Source organism: Ursus arctos, unplaced genomic scaffold (assembly GCF_023065955.2).
Source record: "Ursus arctos isolate Adak ecotype North America unplaced genomic scaffold, UrsArc2.0 scaffold_8, whole genome shotgun sequence".
NCBI classification, from domain to species: Eukaryota; Metazoa; Chordata; class Mammalia; order Carnivora; family Ursidae; genus Ursus; species Ursus arctos.
In genome coordinates, this window is record NW_026623100.1 from 71,825,347 (window position 1) to 71,846,623 (window position 21,277).

Consider the following 21,277-nt stretch of genomic DNA (forward strand, 5'->3'; position numbering starts at 1 on the left):
CCTCCTCTCTGAAAAATCTTCCTCCTGTGTCTCAGAGCTCCCCAGCTTTTGTTCCTAATTGCTACTCTAACTGCCCCCTCCACCAGTAGGGCTAGAGAGTTTAGGGTATGGGAAGAATCACCAAACTGACATTTGATTGATTATACATGTATATGAACAACGAGTATTTAAACTTCTGTTCCTACAACCAGATTGCATTGGAGACCAGAGATTTCTATTTGAATTCTCTAGTATAGCTACAGCAGAATTATAAATAAAACAGTAATAGCTAACAATTTTTAATCACTTATAAATACCAGGCACTGTCTTAAGTACTTCATACTAGTTCAACCATCACAACTACCATTTGATGTTGATCATTTTCTCCATGTTATAAATACGGAAATTGAGATTTAGGAAGGTTAAACCACTTGTTCAGGGTCACCCCAAGATCCTGGCAGGGGCTGGGTTGCAGGAGGACAGTGGAGAAAGAATTCAAACCCAGGTCCTCTAAACTTGAGCCTGCATGTTTCACTTCCTGGAAGACCCCTTAGAGAACTTCGCTCAAAGTCAAAAACTTCTTCTGATTTTGAAACAAAGTTATCAACTCCAATTACAAGAGGTGGAAATCTGCCTTTGTTCATGATGGTTCCACCAACTCAGGCTGGTACGTGAGTCTCTTATTTAAAGCTTGGGTGATGATAAAATCAGAGCCATAAAATGCATTATATTAGTAGACCCTGTAAACCAGAGTTGGGGGCTGGATTTACATATTTTCTGTGTATATACAAGAGGGACAAATGAGTGTTTAGAAGTTCAAGGATGGGGCAAATGGCAAGAAAGATGGGGAAAATGGCAAGAAAGATGGTGCGAGTACCATTCTACTACACTGTGTCTGGTCATAGGGAGAATGCTTTGAATTTGTGACATAGAAATGGTCTTGGCACTGTGAAAGACCCAACACTAAGGCTAAAAACGAGTCTAAACTCCTTGTCTAGAACGAAATCTCAGCTATCAAAAACAGTCTGCAGATTGCAGAAAGTTCTCCAAAATCTGTCAGGATGAACAATAATAAATGATTGGGTCCACAAATGAGTTTACCATTCATTTTGGCACTGCCAGAAAATGTACAGCCACAGTGGGGTTTATATCATGAGTAAAATAGTAATGTTTAAAAAGAAAGAAGCAGTAATATTGATATTGCTTCATATTAAACATTTTAACATTGTTTAGACATCACTTCCTAAAAACTCTAAGAATGGTTATGAGTGGATGTACTCAAATATGAAGAAATACTATTGCTTTTTTTATAATCACATATTCAGATTCAGTTTGTTACTATGGAATCACATATGATGTCATAAATTTGACATTCTAAATGCAAACCTAGGCAGAGCAACAGAAACATCAGGAAATGGAGCTGGGGAGAGGAAAACCTGCATAACAACAAAAGAAATTCAGGACTTAAAAGCAATGAGTCAAACATCTCTGAAACAGAAAAAGAAGGTGAGTGAATTGAATGTACTAGCATCTCGCCAAAGAGCTAAGGAAATGTAGACATCAACAAATGTAGATATCATTACCTCTGGGAATGTTCTGCAACAATTAAATCACTTCAGATAACGACTACTTGTGGAGTACAGGGAAGGAAAATAAAGAATATGAAGAATGGAGAAAAATGAGATTAAAGCATTCAGAATCAGTCAATCTAATAATTCAGCATTATTAAGCATATGCTCATATGTTAGTGGCAAAAGGTGAAAACACTGTTGCTATCTTTGAAGAATGCACAGCCTAGTAGGAAAGAGAATACATAAACAAAGTACAATTCGGTGCTCAGTAAAAGTATGTACAAAAGACACAGGCAACACGAAGGAATGTTTAACTCTGGGAACTTTTCCCAGGTCATGCTGAGCTGGGTTTTGAAGAACGTAAGGAGAAGAGGAGGTTACAAGGAGATAGGGTGATACATAGGCAAATACAAGTGATTTAGCACAAGCCAACATAGAGATAAAAGTGTACCGTGGAGGGCAAGTTGGAGGTAGACAGGATACACCATGAGGCTCCTGGTCTGTAAAACCAAGTGAATGAAGAGTGTACACAGAAATGAAGCATAATTAGATTAATCCTTTATAAATATCGCTTTAAATAGATAGGGTCAATGGATCTAGAAGTTGGGAGGAGTTGGGGTTATGAAATCTAATCAAAAGTCTATAATTCTAAGAATTCAGGCCCATAATGATCTGAGATCTGGAACAAGGCAATGATAATAGGGATGGAGAAAAGGGATTGAGTTTTAAATATCTTTTGCAGTTATAAGTGACAGGATTTTATGGTGACGATGTGGGGAGTGGCTGGAAGGATTTTAGGATCAGTTCCAGGACCACACAGCTCTGCCATTCTCTGCAGTCACAGACTCAATCATCCAACTAACACTGATGCAAAACGAGTATTATGCATCAAACTGAGGGCTTCAGAGGGGAGGGGGGTGGGGGAATGGGACAGACTGGTGATGGGTAGTAAGGAGGGCACGTATTGCATGGTGCACTGGGTGTTATATGCAACTAATGAATCATCGAACCTTGCATCAGAAACCAGGGATGTACTGTATGGTGACTAACATAATATAATAAAAAAACATTTAAAAAAAAAGAGTATTATGCAGACTGCTCCCGAGGACATTGGTCTAAGCTAGAAGATGAGCTCTTAAACACAGAAATAACACTAATCTCGATCGCAATACAGCTACCGAATTAGCATGAAACAATACAAATAATGCTCCAATACGATGGTATTTCCTGCAATTGAAAATGAACATATTTGAATAGTGTCCATGACAAAAATCATCTCCCTGTGCTCTCCTACAGTCTTCCCTATTAGTTTGTTCACAAGAAACCTCTTTTTACTCTAGCTTGAAAATATGTACAGAAGGCAGGACTGTCAATAGATCTGCACAGGATTAAGAACCTTGATTTTAAAAAACAGGCTATTATGGGTGAGGTTTAGATCCACAGAAGATTAGAGTTAGGGTTTATTAAGGAAACAAACAAAAGAAGTTTCAATTCTACACAGCCAAAGGAAAAGTTCCTTAAGTAGCAACCTTCAGAGTAGTAGAGAAAATAAGTTATTCTGTGTGAGCATGCCACATTTAAATCAAAGTCCTGCTGAGCTCTGGAAAATTCTCCCATAGCCTTTTGCCTGATATCATTTGTTTAAATGATAAATGCCTCATGCCTCAAATCTATAAACCAACAAATTTCTATATTAAAGATTGTTTACATAGTTCTCTGATATGTGTTATTTTTATTAACGTCTGTTAGAACAGAGGGAAAAATGTCTAAAATTTATATATATCTATATATATTTTATACTGGCAATGAGACAAATTCTAATTTTTATTCATCCTTTTATTCCCAAACTCAAGGTTTCTAATGCTCCTGAGATTAATTAATAAACATTCTTTGTTTCCATATTAAGAATGAGACTGGATCGAGGAACTCAAAAGACAGCCTAGACACAGACAAAAGAAAGGATTCTGAGAAATCAGGAGTTCGTCTGAGCACTCAGGTGAGCTGACCTCTTTTAGAGTTGGAGAGAGAATTAAGGAGCAGAAAGCATAACGGAAATTTAAGGGAACAGGAAAGTTCTGGGAGAGAAGACTGAGCTGCCAAGATTTCTATTAAGGGATATCTAATGTCCTCATGAAGAGGTTAAGGACAAACTAGGAGAAGCTGGTCCCTGCCTTCCCCACCAGTAGACACCCCCACCGTCATCTTCTCTGCTCAGCCTATGGGAGGAGACTGATCTTTGTGCAGATCAGGGAGGGGAGGGGAGTCTGGCCATCGCATTGACCATTTTCTGCACAATCTTTCAGATGAGGCGTGCAGTCAATCCGAATCACTTGCTGAGATGTTGCCCCATGCGAGGTCACTCGTCGTGTAGACGCTGCCTTTGTGCAGCTGAGGGAACAGTACCTCTTGGCCCCTGCCGCACAATACGTATTTATATTCACATGTGCCTGTTGTGGGAGCAGGGCCGGCAGATCACCATGATCAGGGTGAGCAGAGATCAAACTACTGATTTTGGAGGGGAACCACAGGCAATCTGGGTGAGGGGAAGGATACGGGGAATAGAAACTTCCACTTGCCTCTCCATAGTGTCTTCCAGTCTGATTCCTCCCAAAGGAAATGCTAGAGTGCTCTACTCCCCCTTAGGCCGCTGCTTGGGAGCCCTGATGCAGCCTCACTTAGATGCTAGCCGCCCACGTCTTTGTAATGTGCTCAAAAATGGTAAATGTGTCTTCTTAGCTTCAGCTAACAGGCTTAACCTTAAGGGAAGAAGTGGGCAAAAGATCAGAAAAATGGTCAACTCTACCATGTTCCATATAAGAAGAGTCACAGGTGAAAAAATACGAGACCAGATTTGTTTCTTAGTTTTGGATTCTCCTCCAGGTGGATCTCCACTTTTTGCTCATCACAGAATTTAGGATTGGGCCAGAGCTAGAATAGTACCTAAGGGTCAATGTTGAATTAAGGTCATATAGGACAGGGACCTTCTCATCGGGTTCTACTATGTTTAGCTTGAAATGGTTGTTCTGTAGGCATGTGCATGGCAGGAGTGGGTGGTGGGGTATTACACCCCTGGGTCTCTTTTTTCCTCCAAAGGGATCGCAGGAACTATCACTGCCAAAGACTGATTCTCGAGGGTACCTTGTGCGAAATCAGTGGTCCCGAACTTCACGAAGCCCATCCACCAGAGGTCCATCAATAGACGAACCCCGAAGCAAGAGCACCAGTCTTAAGGTAGAGATGGGAGATGAAATGAAGGAGAACATGATATAATAATGATGATAACGATAATAATAATAGTTAACATTTATTGATGCTTTCTATGTCCCAGGCCCTGTTCTATATACTTCACATGTTTTAGCTAATTCAGTCATCATTACAACAAACAAACAAAACAAATCCATAAGCCTCATTCCACAGTTGAGAAAATTGAAACACAGAGTAACTTGCCTAAGATCTCATATTAATAACACTAATAGAGGTAGATTAAGACCCAGGGTCACTAAGTCTATAAGCTGTACACTTATTTAATGATTAAGCCCTTTGACTTCTCCTTCCTCTCTTCATTCATTCAACAATTATTTAATGAGTAATCAAGCCTTAGAAGACGGAATGGATCAATGTTTATAGCAGCAATGTCCATAACAGCCAAACTATGGAAAGAGCCCAGATGTCCATTGACAGATGAATGGATAAAGAAGATGTGGTATACATATATATAATGGAACACTACTCAGCCATCAAAAAAATAAAAAAGAAACTTGCCATTTGCAACAACGTGGATGGAACTAGAGGGTACTATGCTAAGTGAACTAAGTCAATCAGAGAGAAACAATTATCATATGATCTCACTCATATGTGGAATTAAAGAAACAAAACAGAGGATCATAGGGGAAGGGAGGGAAAAAGAAAACAAGATGAAATCCAAGAGGGAGACAAACCATAAGAGACTCTTAATCATAGGAAACAAACTGAGGGTTGCTGAAGGGGAAGAGGGTGGGGGGATGGAGTAACTGGATGATGGACATTAAGGAGGGCATGTGATGTAATGAGCAGACTGATGAATCACTGAACTCTACCTATGAAACTAATAATACACTATATGCTAATTAATTGGGTTTAAGCTAAAAAAAAGAAGAAGAAGGGGTGGAAAAATCAACAAAGTAGATAAATTGTTGAAAAGTGTTAGATTGTGTGGTGCTTTGGTCCCTTAATTAGGCCTGGCCCCATGAGAAGAAAATGCTAGTTTTGAAATTAAGTTTTTGGATGCACAGAGAGTGACAGACCTCACCACTGGGAGAACATGTATCTCTGTGAAAAGTGGATCAATAGTCTAACCAAGAATATGCCTTTTGAAACATGTGAAACAATCACAAAATCTGAAATAATACATAGATGCCTAGTAATTTATTGCACACCTTACTAAAGGCATTTTTCTCTAGAATCCTTCCTTTTTATAAAGGAAGATTCTCTCTCCAAATAAGCTCCACTGACAGAGTTCTGAAGGCAATGGGAAGATACTTGGTTCTCCAGTCTACCAACCTTCCCAGCAATCACTGAATTAATCACAGGGCAAATGTAGAAAGAGATACCTCCAGGTACTTTGTAGAGTCTGCTGGTGGGAGCGTCTGGTCTAGTTGCTCATAGAGTTAACTGGAGGTCACAGATAAAGGCAGTGGTTAGCAATGACCTTTACTCAAGCCCTCCATCCTACCTGGAGGTCTCTGACTGAGCAAGCATAAGGGAAGCAAGCAACAGAACTTTGCAAACTACAGGCCAGCTGGGTTGGCTACGGGCAAGGAAGAAGATCTGTCAACTCCACGGGGAAAAAAAAGTGCGAAGTGCTGATGGGGGAAGGTAGGGGAAAATAAAAGCAGTCTATCTCTGTGTTCATGTAACAGAAATATCCAATAACTGGGGCCCTGAAACATCCGAGCCCCTTCAAGCCCTGCTGAAAGGAGCTAGGATGAACCAGGATCCAACTAAGGGCTAAGAATGGAACAGAGGGAAGGGGAAGGCTTCTTGACTCCTGCCAAGCAGAGATGGGGACAGGTGAGCATCTAACTCAGACTTCCGCTTTCTTGCTCCAGCTCCCCAGTAGCTCCACGACCTCCCGGACTTCATCCACCTCCCCCAGCCAGCAAGATTCCCTGAAGCAGCTGCCAGAGGAGCCCTCGCCGCCCACGCCGCCTATGCCTCCCACTCCACCCATGCCTCTCGACTCGCGTCCTCCCACCCCCCCGGAGCCCCATAGCTCTTCCCGGCGCAGCACCAAGATGCATGAGAATCCCGAAGCCTGGGCTCACGGCATCGTGCGGGACATCAGGGACTCCCGGGACTCCACGCAGCTGCGGGATTATCCGCGCACGCCCCCCACCGAATGGAAGTCATACGCCCAGCGCAGATCCACCTACTCCTCCCAGCTAGACCGGGACTGTCTGTCGGAACTGCCCAGGCAGCATCATCAACGGGAGGAAGAGGAGGACGAGGACGAAGCCTACTGGGCCTCAGTGAAAACTCTCTATGAGAAGATCCCGAGCTGCTCCCGCCCCCGACCGGTGAGCAGGGCCCACCCATCTGGTACTGGAGACTCCCCTCCTGGCAACCCTCCAAACCTGAGTGTCCCCCAGCCTCCCCTCTCTACAGTGTGTAGGGAAGTCCTGCCCAGACCCCTGCTTCTCCCCTACCCCTGCAACCTCAGGAGTTGGGAGGGAATCCCAGCCCTTGGCTGTCTCCAGCATCCCAGCGCCCCAAAGCGAGGCCTAGCTGTTTTCTTCCCTCCTTGCCCTGGCATGAGCCCCTTTCCAGAGTCCTTCCCTCTGTGTGACTGACTTTCCTGCCATTGGCGCCCCTCTCTGCAGCCCAAACCCAAGAATGCCATCACCATCGCTGTGTCATCCCGGGCGCTTTTCAACATGGTGGACGGCAGGAAAATCTATGAGGAAGAGGGTCTAGAAAAGTACATGGAATATCAGCTCAACAATGAAAATGTCATCCTGACCCCAGGGCCCGCATTCCGCTTTGTTAAGGTACCCTGCAAAACTGTGTTTGGAAGGTCAGGACCCTGGATGGAGAGGGAAGGACCCAGGCAGGCCCTTGGGATCTCAACCAGTTTCCCTTATAATTCCTGGTCCCCCGTTGTAATTCTTGCCCTTTTCGAGTTGACCCCAGGTCAGCTTACACTTCCAAAAAGGCTCCTAGACTGGTGAGGAAGGGCCTCCAGTTCTAGATTTGGGATGTTGAGAAGGCCCTCAGTGGAGTTCTAATCAAGACACCTGTAAGAAAAAACCTTTGTTCCCTTCCTAGGAGTGGTAACCAGAAGCAATAATGAGTTTACAATCCCAGCAGTAGAAACAAAAGCCTCATTAAAATGAGATGAAATTCACTTTAGCTGCTTTTGCCTCAAACATAATATACTAAGAAAATCAAGATGATCTTGGTTGGCTCTTGGGGGGGGGGGCATGATTTTAATAGAATAAGTAAGGTTCTCTGAACTTACACTGAAATGTATAGCACTTGTAACACTGATCCCCTATATAACTTATACAAATGTTACACAATAACATCATAACCAGCCAGAAAAAATGACAACTACAAGTTGTGAGTAGAAAGTACTTATGGAGCATGGTAGAAGCATGGGAGGAAACCACTAACCTAAAGACTCATGTTTAAAAAATAGACAAAGTGAGTTGGTAGCACATATCCTAAAATTGGAACAATACAGAAACCATTAGCATGGCTCCTATGCAAGGATAACATGCTAACTTATGAAGCATTCTATAGTCTATATTTTCATAATAAATAATAATCACCAGATGATCAAGAAAAGAAAAGCAGATTTCAGGAATTAAAAAAAAAAAAAAATTGACAGGGCCTGAAAGGGTTAGCCTGATCCTTCTCTCTACCTACCCCAAAGAGAGAATTCTAGGAAACCAAATATTGTAACAATTTTCAACAAACGTTACCTATCTATTCAGCAAACACTAACTGAGGTCCTGTATATAAGAGGCTGAAAATAGAGAAATGAATGGCATAACCCTGCCTTAAAGGAGCCATAATCTCTTAGTGAAGAGTCTTCAGAGTTTGAATTTGACACCAATGATATCCTTTCTCTCCAGACTCCAGACTCCAATGGCCACCTTTCCTGGCCCTCTTTACATGCACTCATGTTTGTAACCTGCAGGCACTGCAGCATGTCAATGCTAGACTCCGTGAGCTGTATCCTAATGAACAGGACTTATTTGATATTGTACTGATGACTAATAACCATGCCCAAGTGGGAGTGCGGCTTATAAACAGCGTCAATCACTACGGTAAGTAAAATAAATACCATGTGGAAGAACAGCTTGCTGCTCTGAGAGAGAGAAGCCATGTTATTTTGCTAACTGTAGCCTAACTAATGCAGTGTCTTTGATACTGACACCCCCTTCTGCGTGAGGAATGTTTATTTGCCTATGTCAGAGAAAGAGAGGCCATGTTCATTTTTAACTTTAGCACAGAGTTGGGCCCAAAGCTCTGGACTTAACTTGTCAAGTGCGAATTTCAAAGTCTTAATCCCAGCTCCTGCAATATATTTCTCTGTTTTATGTTTTTCACTTCTGAACTTGACTTCAAGGAGCCATCAACCCAGAGGCTTTCTCTGTATGATCAAACTTCTTGCTCACCACAGATCTGGGTTTAAGGTTTATGGGTTTTCACCTTTCCTTTCCACTCTTACAATCTGATTCTCCCTGACTGCTCTCCCCACACATCAAATCCATACCCATGTCAGCAAAATTGTCTTTGTTCCTTTACATGGAAATTTTGACTAACTCTAGTCTCCTCATAGCATTTCCATCAGTGTGTTGGATTCTTTAAGAGAAAATCCCCAGTTTCCTGCTATGGAATTACCTGACTTGTTATTTAGGGACCTTTTGACCATTTTCTAAGTGACCTATCCAGGCTTATGGTTATGTCGAGTCAAAGTAAGGTTGAACTTTGGCATATTTAAATTCAAGGTTTAAAGTGGACGTAATTATAAATAATCAAGACGTATTACAACTTATGAGTTTTACATTATCCTAATTATAAGGCTGATATCTGAGGCGTGCCTGGTGGCTCAGTCAGTTAGGCACCTGCCTTTGGCTCAGGTCACGATCCCAGGGTCCTGGCTGAGTCCTGCATCAGGCTCCCTGCTCAGCGGGGAGCCTGCTTCTCCCTCTCCCTCTGCCACACCCTGTGCTTGTGCTCTCTCACTCTCTCTGTCAAATAAATAAATAAAATCTTTTAAAATTAAAAAAAGGCTGATGTCTGAGACATAGTTTAAAAAATGTTTGCCTTTCAAAAAAAGCAGCTTTCATAGTGTTATGACATGGAAAGAGAACACAGATAAAAGGTTTAGCATACATGAGTAGCATAATCACTCAGTATACAGTAGTGATTATTTTTTACAACATACGATCTTGCACAATTTAGTAGGTGACTTAGGCCTATCTATCCCTCACCAAACTGAGCCCAACAAGGCTAGTAGCGTTACGGAAGCAGAGTTATCTACCCATCAATACTGCTAATGAGTTTGACTGAGCTCCTTCTTCTCATGCAGCCTTATTCATGAACTAACAGCCTTTCACCTGGAAGAGTTAGTTAGTTACTTCCCTTCTCTGGGTGTTGGAGGCAATTTGTATCTTCTGCTGCTATGGCCTGTTAAATTATCATTCTCTGTTTTACATGCCTGGCTGCTCAGTGAACTGTCATCTCCTTAAGGACAATGATGTTTTGTTTCTGAAGTCCCCAGTGCCACCAAGTAATTTCTGATCATTACATTAATATTATTTAAGGATTTGTAGAATACACTTTTGTGCCATTTATGCCCAATTTTGGCTTAAGTGAAAAATGTCCAATTTTGGCTTAAGTGAAAAACTAAGAGTATTTCCCTAATATCATAACAAACACTTCCACCTCAATTGTTGAGGAACCCTATCTACTCTGTGGGTCCATACAGATGAAAAACAACTGATAAGCCTCAAAATTCTGCTTTATATCGTGTGCAGCTACCCAATTTATTATGTATCTAAAAACACTTCGAATGGGCAATACACTATCTTATATGCATAATGTTATACTTTATTTAACTGTTCTCAAATCGTTAAACAGTGTTCTGCTTTTATAAAAAATCCTGAACTGAGCCCTTTTCACATAAATCTTTATCAGAGTTTCAGATTATTCCCTTAGAATGAACTAAAAAAATTTCAAAAGGTATAAACCAATTAGATTTCTTGATACATGTTGTCAAATTACTTTCTAGATAGCTTGTACCAATTTATACTTTCATCTAAAGTGGAAATGGGTGCCTATTTTACAAACGTTTCACCAATATCTAGCACTTGTTTTTAATTGTTGATTTGGAAGACATTTAATGGTATTTTAATATTTAGTCTCCTAAATAATTACATTTAAAATTTCAAGTCAAGGGACAGCTGGTTGGCTCGGTCAGTCAGGCGCCTGGCTCTTGGTTTGGGCTCAGGTCATGATCTCAGGGTTCTGGGATCAAGCCCTGACTCAAGCAGGGAGTCTGCCTGAGAATTCTCTCTCCCTTCCCCTCTGCCCCTACAGCCCCCATTAATGGTTGCTTTCTCTCTCTTTCAAATAAATAAATCTTTAAAAACAAACAAATGAACAAATAAATAAAAATTCAAGTCAAGAAAGGGACAATTTCACACCTGTTTTTGGAAAACAGTTTACATCCTAGCACTGCTTGTCATTACTATTACATTGTTCCTGAAGAAATACAGAAATGGTACTTAAAATAGAGCCACACATTAACTATCTCTTTCAACAAGTGAAGAGCCTATGTTTGAAGAAAAAGTACTCTGTCTAGTCTAGACAAGAGTCAATGTGAATCAGTGGGATTAGACAAGTCTTTATGTCTCAGTTTCCTTTTCTGCAACGATGATAATAATGCTTATCACACAATTGTGAGAGCAAATTGGCAAGGTCTATATGGACATACTTAATAAATTATCATGCACCAAACACATCCACTATTATATACAATAGCTTTTTTTATATATAACATAACGATTTTCCAATATTAGTGCTACAAAGGTAATTCTAAAACCTCAATAGGCACTCAATTATTCTTAAGATAACTTTGATTTACATCTACAGTAAGTATATTGTCTTTAGTCTCTGACATAACAAAGTCTTTCTTGCCCAATAATAGGCTTACTAATTGACCGCTTCTGTCTGACTGGTGGAAAAAGCCCTATTGGCTATTTGAAGGCATATCTTACCAACTTGTATCTTTCTGCAGATTCCGAAAAAGTACAAGAAGCAATACAAGAAGGTATTCATTTGGTTTTATTCTTCAAGTTAATAAAGAGGTTTGCACTAATGTTGACTTTCATTGGACTTCGTATACGATTATGTGGCTTATGTCCTTGTTAAATTTTCTGCTAAGTTGTTTCCACAAGTAGCAGCCCCTAAATCTGTCTTTTAGAGCTCTGACCTTCGCGGAGGTGGACATTCTCAGTGACTGGCCTACAACCCATTTTACACTTTCCCATCCATTACAGAAATGGAGGCAGTTGTGTAAACAACTGTTTTGAGATATGTGGTTACAAAGAGCAATTGAGTCATGAAGTTAGCTAGAAAAAAAAAATCTTGCAAGGTCTGGGAGGACCTTTTTTTCCTTTTTTTAATCATTAAAATGGTAGAGGAAACTGATGCTCCTGAGAAGAGTATTAATATATCTCCATGGTCTGCCAGGGATTGCATCTGCAACAATGTTTGATGGCGCCAAAGACATGGCTTACTGTGACACACAGCTCCGCGTGGCCTTTGATGGGGATGCCGTCCTCTTCTCTGACGAATCTGAACATATTGCCAAGGAGCATGGGCTGGACAAATTCTTTCAGCATGAAACACTATTTGAGAATAAGCCTCTTGCTCAGGTAGGTTCAGTGAGTTCTAATTAATTTTTATCTACTTATTTTCCAACATATAGATATACATATTTTAAATTATTTTAAGCAGGTAACTCTTCATTTCTTATCCTTTATACTCTTCCCCCTTTTATGAACTCCTCCTTTTGAAACATCTGCTGCCCGCTTAGGTTTTTTGTTTGTTTGTTTGTTCTGTTTTGTTTTGTTTTAACATCCTTTTATCTATCCTTTTTGGAAGTGTTTCTATGCTCTTCTCATGATAATGAGTTCACCTCCAAATTACAAGTAACAGAGGCAATATGGCTTACCAGTAAGCTATTTCTATATAATAAGTACTCAGAGTAGTAGAGTGATTTCCAATTTTTCAGTAAACATTTGTGGACCTCTCTGCAAACTCACTAACGGCATTACTTAATTGAGAAAATCTGCACAAATGAGAGCTCAAATTGAATCAAAATAATGAGCCTCAAACAAGTGCAAGCTATGAACACCTAATCAAAATGAAACTGAATATTTAGGGTTTTTGGAATCAATCCATGAACTGAAGTGTTAAAGTCACAGTGTGAAATAAACAAAACTTACAACTTCTGAACCAAAGGAAATCTGAAACACCAAAATATTCTCCAAACTGAATCTGAACTGATTATTTAGTTTTAATCTAAGAACTTTATGGAAGAATTGGTCTTTTTTTCTCAGCTCCTCTTGAACTTAAGATAAACTTAAATGTTGTTATTTTTATTACACTCATAAGAGTATAAATAGACTAACTGAAAGCTGAAAAGTTTCACTAACTCACCTCATGTTACAGCAAATGATATTTAAGCTGTGTGTGTGTGTGTGTTTTAATCAGAACTGTTGAGGTATAATTTATATATAGTAAAATTAATTATTTTTAGTGGAAGCTTCTGAGTTTTGACAAATGTATACAGTTATGAAACCATGACCAAACTCAAAATACTCATTATCCTCACAAAATTCCCCCATGCCTCTTTGTAGCCATCCTACCCTGCTATCTCTAGGATCTATCCACTACTAATCTGATTTCTGTCCCTATAGTTTTGCCTTTTTCGGATGTCACATAAATGGAACCACACAGGATACAGTCTTTTGAATTTGACTTCTTTTATTTAGCATTTGAAATACATCCATGTCATTCCATGTAATAGTGGTGTCTGTTCCTTTTTATTGTTGAGTACTAGTCTCTTCTTTGGATGTACCACATTTTCTTTATCCATTTACCTGTTGGAGGATATTTAGGTTGTTTCCAATTTTCAGCATTTATAAGTAAAGCCGCTTTAAGCATTTGCATACAGGGTTCTGTGTAAACTTAAGATCTGATTTCTCTTTATAAATACTTAGGAGTAGGATCACTAGGTCATATGGTATATGTCCCACTAGGTCATATATTTAATTTTATTAGATACTTACAAAGTATTTTCCAAAGTGACCAGACTGCTTTGCATTCCCAATAGCACTATATGTGAGATTTTGTTGCTCTGTATTTTGTACTGGTAAGTTGTTTTTTGTTTGCTTCTTTTAAGTTGTTCTAGTGGTTATATAATGGTAATATTGTGGTTCAAATGTGCATTTCTCTAATGACAAATGATATTGAACATGTTATCAGTTATTTATCTGCCATCATTTGTACTCCTTGGCAAATATATCTGTTCAAATTTCTTGCTCATTTGTATTGGGTTTGTTTATTATTGAAGTTTGAGAGTTCTTAACATATTCTGGATAGAAGTCCTTTATCAGATGTGTTTTGCAAATATTTTCTCTCAGGCTCAAGATGAGCATGTCTTTTTATTCTTTTTATATCTTCAGTGTCTTTTGATGAACAGAAACATAATTTTGATGAAGTTCAATTTATCAGTTCTTTTATGAATTGTGTTTTTAATGTCATATCTAAAAACTGTCAAAGTCACATAAATTTCCTATGTTTTTGTACAAAATTTTATAATATCAGGGTTTTTTAAGGATTATGACCTATTTTGAATTAATTTTTGTATTTTTGCAGAGTATTGGTCAAGTTCACTTTTACTGCTTACGGATATCCTAATTGTTCCAGTGTTATTTGTGGAAAAGACTGGCTTTCTATTCCTTTAATATAGGTGCCTATGCTTTTACCAATATCACACTGTCTTGATTAGTGCAGTTCTATAATAAGTCTTGAGATCAGGGTAGTGTGAGTTCTTCAAATTTGTTATTTTTCAAAATTCTTTGGGATATTCTGATTCTTTTGCATTTTTATACAGATTTAACAACTAGCTGTGCATTCCTCGAAAAAAAAAAAAAATCCTGCTGGAATTTTGATTATGATTGTGTTGAATTTTTAGCTTAATCTTGGGGAGGGGGACTTCTTAATATCAAGTCTTTCAGTCCATGGACATGATATATTCTCCATTTATTCAGGTCATCTTTGATTTTTTTCATCAGTGTTTCGAATGTTTTTGTCTACAGATATCACACATACTTTGTTAGATTTCTACCTAAGTATTTTATAATTTTTTGGTACTATTGTGAATGATATTTTAAAATTTTTATTTCCAATCTGTTTGTTGCAAATATACAGAAATACGGCTGGTTTTTGCATATTGACTTTGTATATTACAACTTTGTTAAATTCACTAGTTAGTATGGTAAAATTTTTGTAGATTATTTGAAATTTTCTCCAAAGACAATGCTATGAATAAAAACACTTTTATTTCTGTGTTTCCATTCTGTATGTCTTTTAATTATCTTTCTTGCCTTATTACCTTTGCTAGTACATCCAGTACAGTATTCAACAAGAGTGATAAGAGGGCACATCCTTGCCTTGTCCCTGATCTTCAGGGCAGATCATTCACTCTTTGACTCCTAAGTATACAGAGAGAATATATTTTGTATGATTTCAGTTCTTTAAATTTGTTGAGGAGTGTTTTATTCCCAGAATATGGCCTATCATGGTGAATGTTTCATGCGTACTTGAGAAGAATGTTGATTCTGTGTTGTTGAGTAGTCAAAAATGTCCATTAGCTTAAGTTGACAGTGTACTAGTCAGGTAATACTGCCCAGGTTTTCCACATTGTCAATGATTTTCTATCTATTTCTGTCCACTACTGAGGAGGCAGTGTTGAAGTCTTCAAGTATATTTTGAGGATTAATCTATTTCTCCTTTCAGTTATATGCATCTTGCTTCATGTATTTTTAATCTCTTTTGCTTACTGCCCGAAAATTTAGGATTGTTATATCTTCTTGGTGAAATAATCCCTTTTCATTATGTAATGTCTCTCTGATAGTCATATAACCACTCCAGCTTTTTGCTTTTTGTTTGTTTTGTGGACACGTGTTTGTATTGTATAACTTTTCTATAGTTTTTACTTTTAACCTATTATGTTTTTACATTTAGATTGTTTCTATATTAAAATTGGCTTTCTTGCAGATTATGTAGATTGAGATAGATAGATAGATAGATAGATATCATGTTTTTTGGTACAATCTGACAATCCTGTGTTTCATTGCTATTTTTAGACCATTTACATTTAATGTGATCATTACTCTGGTTGGATTGAAATCTATCATCCTTCTACTTTTTTCTATATGTTCCATCTGTTGTTTGTCTTTCCTTCTCTTTCTTTTTGCTTTTGTATTTATTGTATGTATTATATGTTTCCAGGATTCCATTTTATCTCCACTATTGACTTATGACTCATTTTAAATTTTTCTGTGATTATGCTAGGATTGACAACATACAACTTTAAGTAATCACAGTCTACTCTCAAACAATATAACGACACATCATGTATAGTGTAAGAATCTTACAACAGTATATTCTCAATCCCTTCCTCTCACGTTTTGTACTATTGTCACACATTTTATTTTCACCTATGCTATCAACTCATAATACTTTGTTATTATTTTTTATTTGATTAATCAATTATATATAGAATGAATATGGCTAAGATAAAAAATATGTCTTTTGTATTCATCTTCATTTTAACCATTTCCAGGAATCTTGATTTCTTTGTGTAAATCCAGCTTTCTCCCTGGTATCATAATCAGTTTGCCAGAAAGCCATTTTTTAACACTGCATGTACAACTGATATGCTATTACCAAAAGCTCTGCTTTTCTTTGCTTGAAAAACTCCTTATTCTCCATTTTTGAAAATATTTTGACTGGATATAGTTTTCTGCATTTACCATATTTTTCTTTCAGCACTTTGAAAATACCCATTCATTATTTTCTGACTTCCATAACAGTCTCCAATCCCACTTCCTGTGGTGGAGGGGTTTTTCTTTCCCTTTCCCCCATAGCGGTGGATCTTTACCTGTGCCCTAGGGGTAACAGTGTTTGAAGCCCTTCTTCTGGCAGTGTGAGACTTTTGTTACTTAGGAAACATGAAGCAAGGTGGAGTTTTAGGCTTTTCTCAAAGTGGTAACTGCCCTTGTCCTCCAAACCTGCACTACCAAGGACTGCTTTCTCTCATTACCCATCCTGCCTACAGTCTTTCTCATAAGCAACTAGTAAAGTCCATGAAAAAAAGCATGTAAGAGAGCATTTCCTGGGTCTGTGACTTTCAGGGCTTCTTTGTTCTCTCATTAGTCCACATTTGTCCTTTAGCAATATTGTTTTTTTTTAATTATCTCAATTTTTCATACTTGCTTATATATGGTGTCTGGTATGTTGTCCTCCATTGCTTTGCCAAAGATGTGCCAGTTCTTGAATTCCCTATGTTGTTAAAGAGAACCTTAGATTTTTCCCTTAGACTTTTTTTCTTTACATTTCATGTTAGTCTGTTGTCCTGTTACCTCAGCTCTCTAATGGGTTCAATAAATGTTATCATTTTTTTTTTAGATTATCTGGGTTTTTCTTGTTGTTAAGATAGGAATATCATCTGTCTTTCCAACTTTCTACATCCTAGGCAGATTCTTAATGTTTTAAGTCATACAGCTTCTCAGGAAAGTATTTTTTTAGTAACTTTACCTCAAATTTCTATATTTTTATTGACAAATTATATACCTGTACTACTGTACAAATGTCTAAATTATAAAACAAACCCAAAAATAGGAATACGGAAGGATGATGTGGATACCTGTTTTGAATATGGTGACATAAACGGACTGGTCCCTATTTATTCCCTCTGGAAACTACTCAAAAGCAGTAAGGAGAACTGTATTCCTCTGTGTTTCAAAGCCAAACTAGTCATGAGTTGGGTGACTCCTGCCAACAGTCACTATCCCCACTTTGCTATTGTTGCCAAAAAAAAAAAAAAAGTTAATGGTTTTTTCACACATATATAGATAGATATAGAGATCTTTCACCATTAGAAAGTGAATTTTACTTGTTTTTTTTTCCCCAATATACGCTGCCTCAGAGAAACCGTGATCTAAATAATGTACAGACCTAAACAGACAAATGATTATCTAAATAAGCCATGTTTATTAAAAAACAGTTTGTTTCCAGGACAGCAGAGAAGAAGGGATCTTTTGAATTATGAAATCAAATCAGCCTTAGAATATTAACCTTGACCTTTGCCATAAAACCTCTAATTGTTCCAAGGAAAACCAATCTGTTTCAGTGATGAGTAACAAAAACAGAACCAGCACAGAATATAAGCAAAGATACTGAGAAAAAGACAAAGAAGGGTAAAATCTAATAAGAGACACGGATCTTTCACTAGAAATAATAGCCAAAGTATAGGTAAAAATTGTGCCTAAACTTGAACTTTTAAAAACTTAATAAAGCAAGTCAGGGTCATAAAGTAGAAATGTAAGAATCAGGGGACAGATAGTAAAAAGTTAAATGGTAGAACTCTGGAAATTAGTAGAATTGAAAAATAAGATCTTAGAGAGAAAATGACAGAAAATAGATCAGAGGTAAAGAAAATCCAACATACATATAACTGAAATCCCTGAAGAAAAATACTGACATTATGTTCTGAGTGGAGAAGGAGAGGGTTATGTGTGGTAAATACAAAGATGCAAATGTATATAAAAATATAAACCAGAAAACATCTTAAATTATCAAAGATTTTAATGCATACATTAAAGTATTAAAATAAATCGAACAAAATGATCATCATCAAGATGTGCCCTAATAAAATTTTTTGACATCAAAGATGAAGTAGCAATTCTTTGGGCAGCCTGCACATATGAGTGGGGTAAAAATCAAGCTGTCCTCAGTCTTTTCCATAGCAGCACTCAATAGCAAAAGACAGTGGAGCACAACATATAAAAAATCTAAGAAAATGGAAAGAAAATAATCACAGATTCTGTATCCAGCTAAAACTTCATTCAGGTAAAAAGAAAACAGATCAGTTGAGAATATCAAGGATTGTTATTTCCATAAGATTTTCTTGAGAAAACTAGAAGATAACATTTTGGCCAACATGTAGATGACTAGAAACACAAAGGGACAAATAAGCACAGAATATATTTAATCACAGATCTAAAACTAAAACAATTGTAGAGAATAGGGTGGTAGAAAAGAAAGCACACATTATGTGTCCTAACAATGTAGAAATTATATAACTAATGAAAACTGGAAAATGTGGAGGAAAAAGACCTAAGGAAGAGTAAGTATGTTGATATCTTCAGTTATAATAGGTGATCAAAGGATAAGATGTAAATCTAATAAACAGAAATAAAAGAATCTTTAATAATGAAAATTTAAACATTTAGAAAGAGGAAACAAGTAAAATTGGATGGTTGCAGAAGAAATCGAGGATAAGAGAGAGGTGAAAAAGTACTGTAATTTCATTTTTCTCACTGTAAAAAAATAATAGATCCTGGATTTTTAAAAAAAAAGAACCAACAGTACTATAAAAAGTTATACTCACACAGGTAACCAATAGAAAGAAATAATACAAACCTTCCTAAATCTTAAACGAAGCACACATACAGACATGCACAAAGGAAAAAAAAAAAAAAACACCCAATGAACAATCTTTTAAAATCTTTAAACAAGGAAAATGCAATAAAAATCATAAGAAAGAACCATTATCACATATATTTGTAATACCAATAAATACAAGTGGCCTAAAACTCAACTTTGTTTAAAAATTAAGACTTCCAGGTTGGAACACATAGCAGAATCCAAATCTTGCTCTATTCCAGAGAAACAGCTAAAACTAAGTGTTCAGAAAGGTTGACGATAAAAGTAAGTGTGAAGATACACACAGGTAATTGTAAATATAAGACAAGGTTAGAGTCAAGCCACGAAGGCAGCAAACTAGATAAAGGAGTATACTTCATAATATTAAAATGTGCAATTCACAAAAAGAAAACTAAAATAGTTCTTTTGGTGATTAACCAAACTTTCTTCAGAGTATTCCATTTTGCCATGGACAATTTATGTCTGTTGCCCTTTTACTTTTTATAGAAACTTACACTCTTAAAACATCAATGTTTAAGTAATAAATTATATGATCATCTTACATTTATTCTGGGAATGGCAAGGATAGTTCCATACAAGGAAATAGGCTCACATAAATGCAAGGAGTTTCAGGACTGTTCCATTGGCCTTAGAATACCGCAGGTCTAATGCAGTACTATAACCTTTTATAAGCTCTTATAAGCCTCTGTTTTTTCAGCATTCACCTCCTTTAGCTCACTCGATCACAGCTGTGACATATGTTCCTTTTACAGGGTCCCTTAAAAGGCTTTCTGGAAGATTTAGGCAGACTGCAAAAGAAGTTTTATGCCAAAGACGAACGGTTACTTTGCCCTATCAGGACCTACCTGGTTACAGCCAGGAGTGCAGCCAGTTCAGGCGCCCGCGTGCTGAAAACACTTCGCCGCTGGGGTCTAGAGATAGACGAAGCTCTTTTCCTTGCTGGAGCCCCCAAAGGTCCCATTTTGGTGAAGATAAGGCCCCACATTTTCTTTGATGATCACATGTTCCACATTGAAGGCGCGCAGAAGCTCGGCACCATCACAGCTCATGTACCTTATGGCATTAATCAAAAAATGAACAATTAGGGATGGGGAGGAGAAATAAAGCAGTAAGTCCGGTATTACAGAAGCCACTTCTTGTGGATCTCTAGGGTAATTAGATAGGTATTTCAGAAGATTGGACCAGAACTTAGTTCATTTGGAAAGGTTTCCTCTTGATTTTTTTGAAAATATTTTGAACCCTCAAGTTAATTTCAAGCTACTTCTCTTTGAGCTGTCAGTGCTGTTGAACACCACTGCACCTACCCTTGTGTGTAACTCATACTGATGACTCTTTAGGATAAGCTTAGAACTTGAATGTTTGAACGCTGAAGGGGCTATAGCCTAGTTAGTTTTGCAAAGCATTGCTCATTTTTGGATGTTAGTAGATAAAATGAATTGATAACCATCATCATTGTAGAATATTGGTCTTCAAACAAGGACAGAGTAGGGTTAAACACTCTTCGAAATTAGAGCTTTTTATTCTGTTGCATCTGTGACCAGCTTTTTAATCAATGCAAAATTAAAAGGTCACTCCACCTACATGAGTATACCAATTCTGACATCACTCATTCAGAAATAAATCAGCAGGTTATTCAGATAGGGCACTTTCCTTCTAAGATGAGCTCCAGACAGAAGCTCCTGGCAAAGCTTCTTCGAAGCTTACCTGGTGGGGGCATTGCCTCTGGACCACAAGGCTTCATATTTGAAGTCTCTGGCTCTGGGCCTGGAAGGTAGATCCAATGTTTACGTGGAAAAAATGTCTTGGCTACCATTTCAAAATGTAACATGAAGTGTAGTATCCTAGCCTTTCACTGTTACCATTCTTTTGTTATTTTTATTTGTTTTCAAGAAACACTGACTGGTTTTTAACGATAATCTACTGCATAATAGGCA

The 21,277-nt window shown here is 37.8% G+C and overlaps 1 protein-coding gene and 1 non-coding gene across 2 annotated transcripts; both read left to right on the plus strand.

Annotated features, from left to right (window-relative positions):
• Nucleotides 1–624: 624 nt before the first annotated feature.
• Nucleotides 625–20,428, plus strand: NT5C1B (5'-nucleotidase, cytosolic IB). The gene is made up of 11 exons (XM_026519287.2): nt 625–646; nt 1,370–1,485; nt 3,457–3,546; nt 3,854–4,087; nt 4,644–4,781; nt 6,638–7,105; nt 7,409–7,576; nt 8,731–8,860; nt 11,749–11,871; nt 12,294–12,478; nt 20,096–20,428. Exons 1-11 carry the CDS (start codon nt 625–627, stop codon nt 20,426–20,428), a joined length of 2,007 nt encoding a protein of 668 aa, XP_026375072.2.
• LOC113247717 (U6 spliceosomal RNA) lies at nt 8,232–8,334 on the plus strand. The gene has a single exon (XR_003313360.1). It is a non-coding gene; the product is annotated as a U6 spliceosomal RNA (small nuclear RNA).
• Nucleotides 20,429–21,277: the final 849 nt, after the last annotated feature.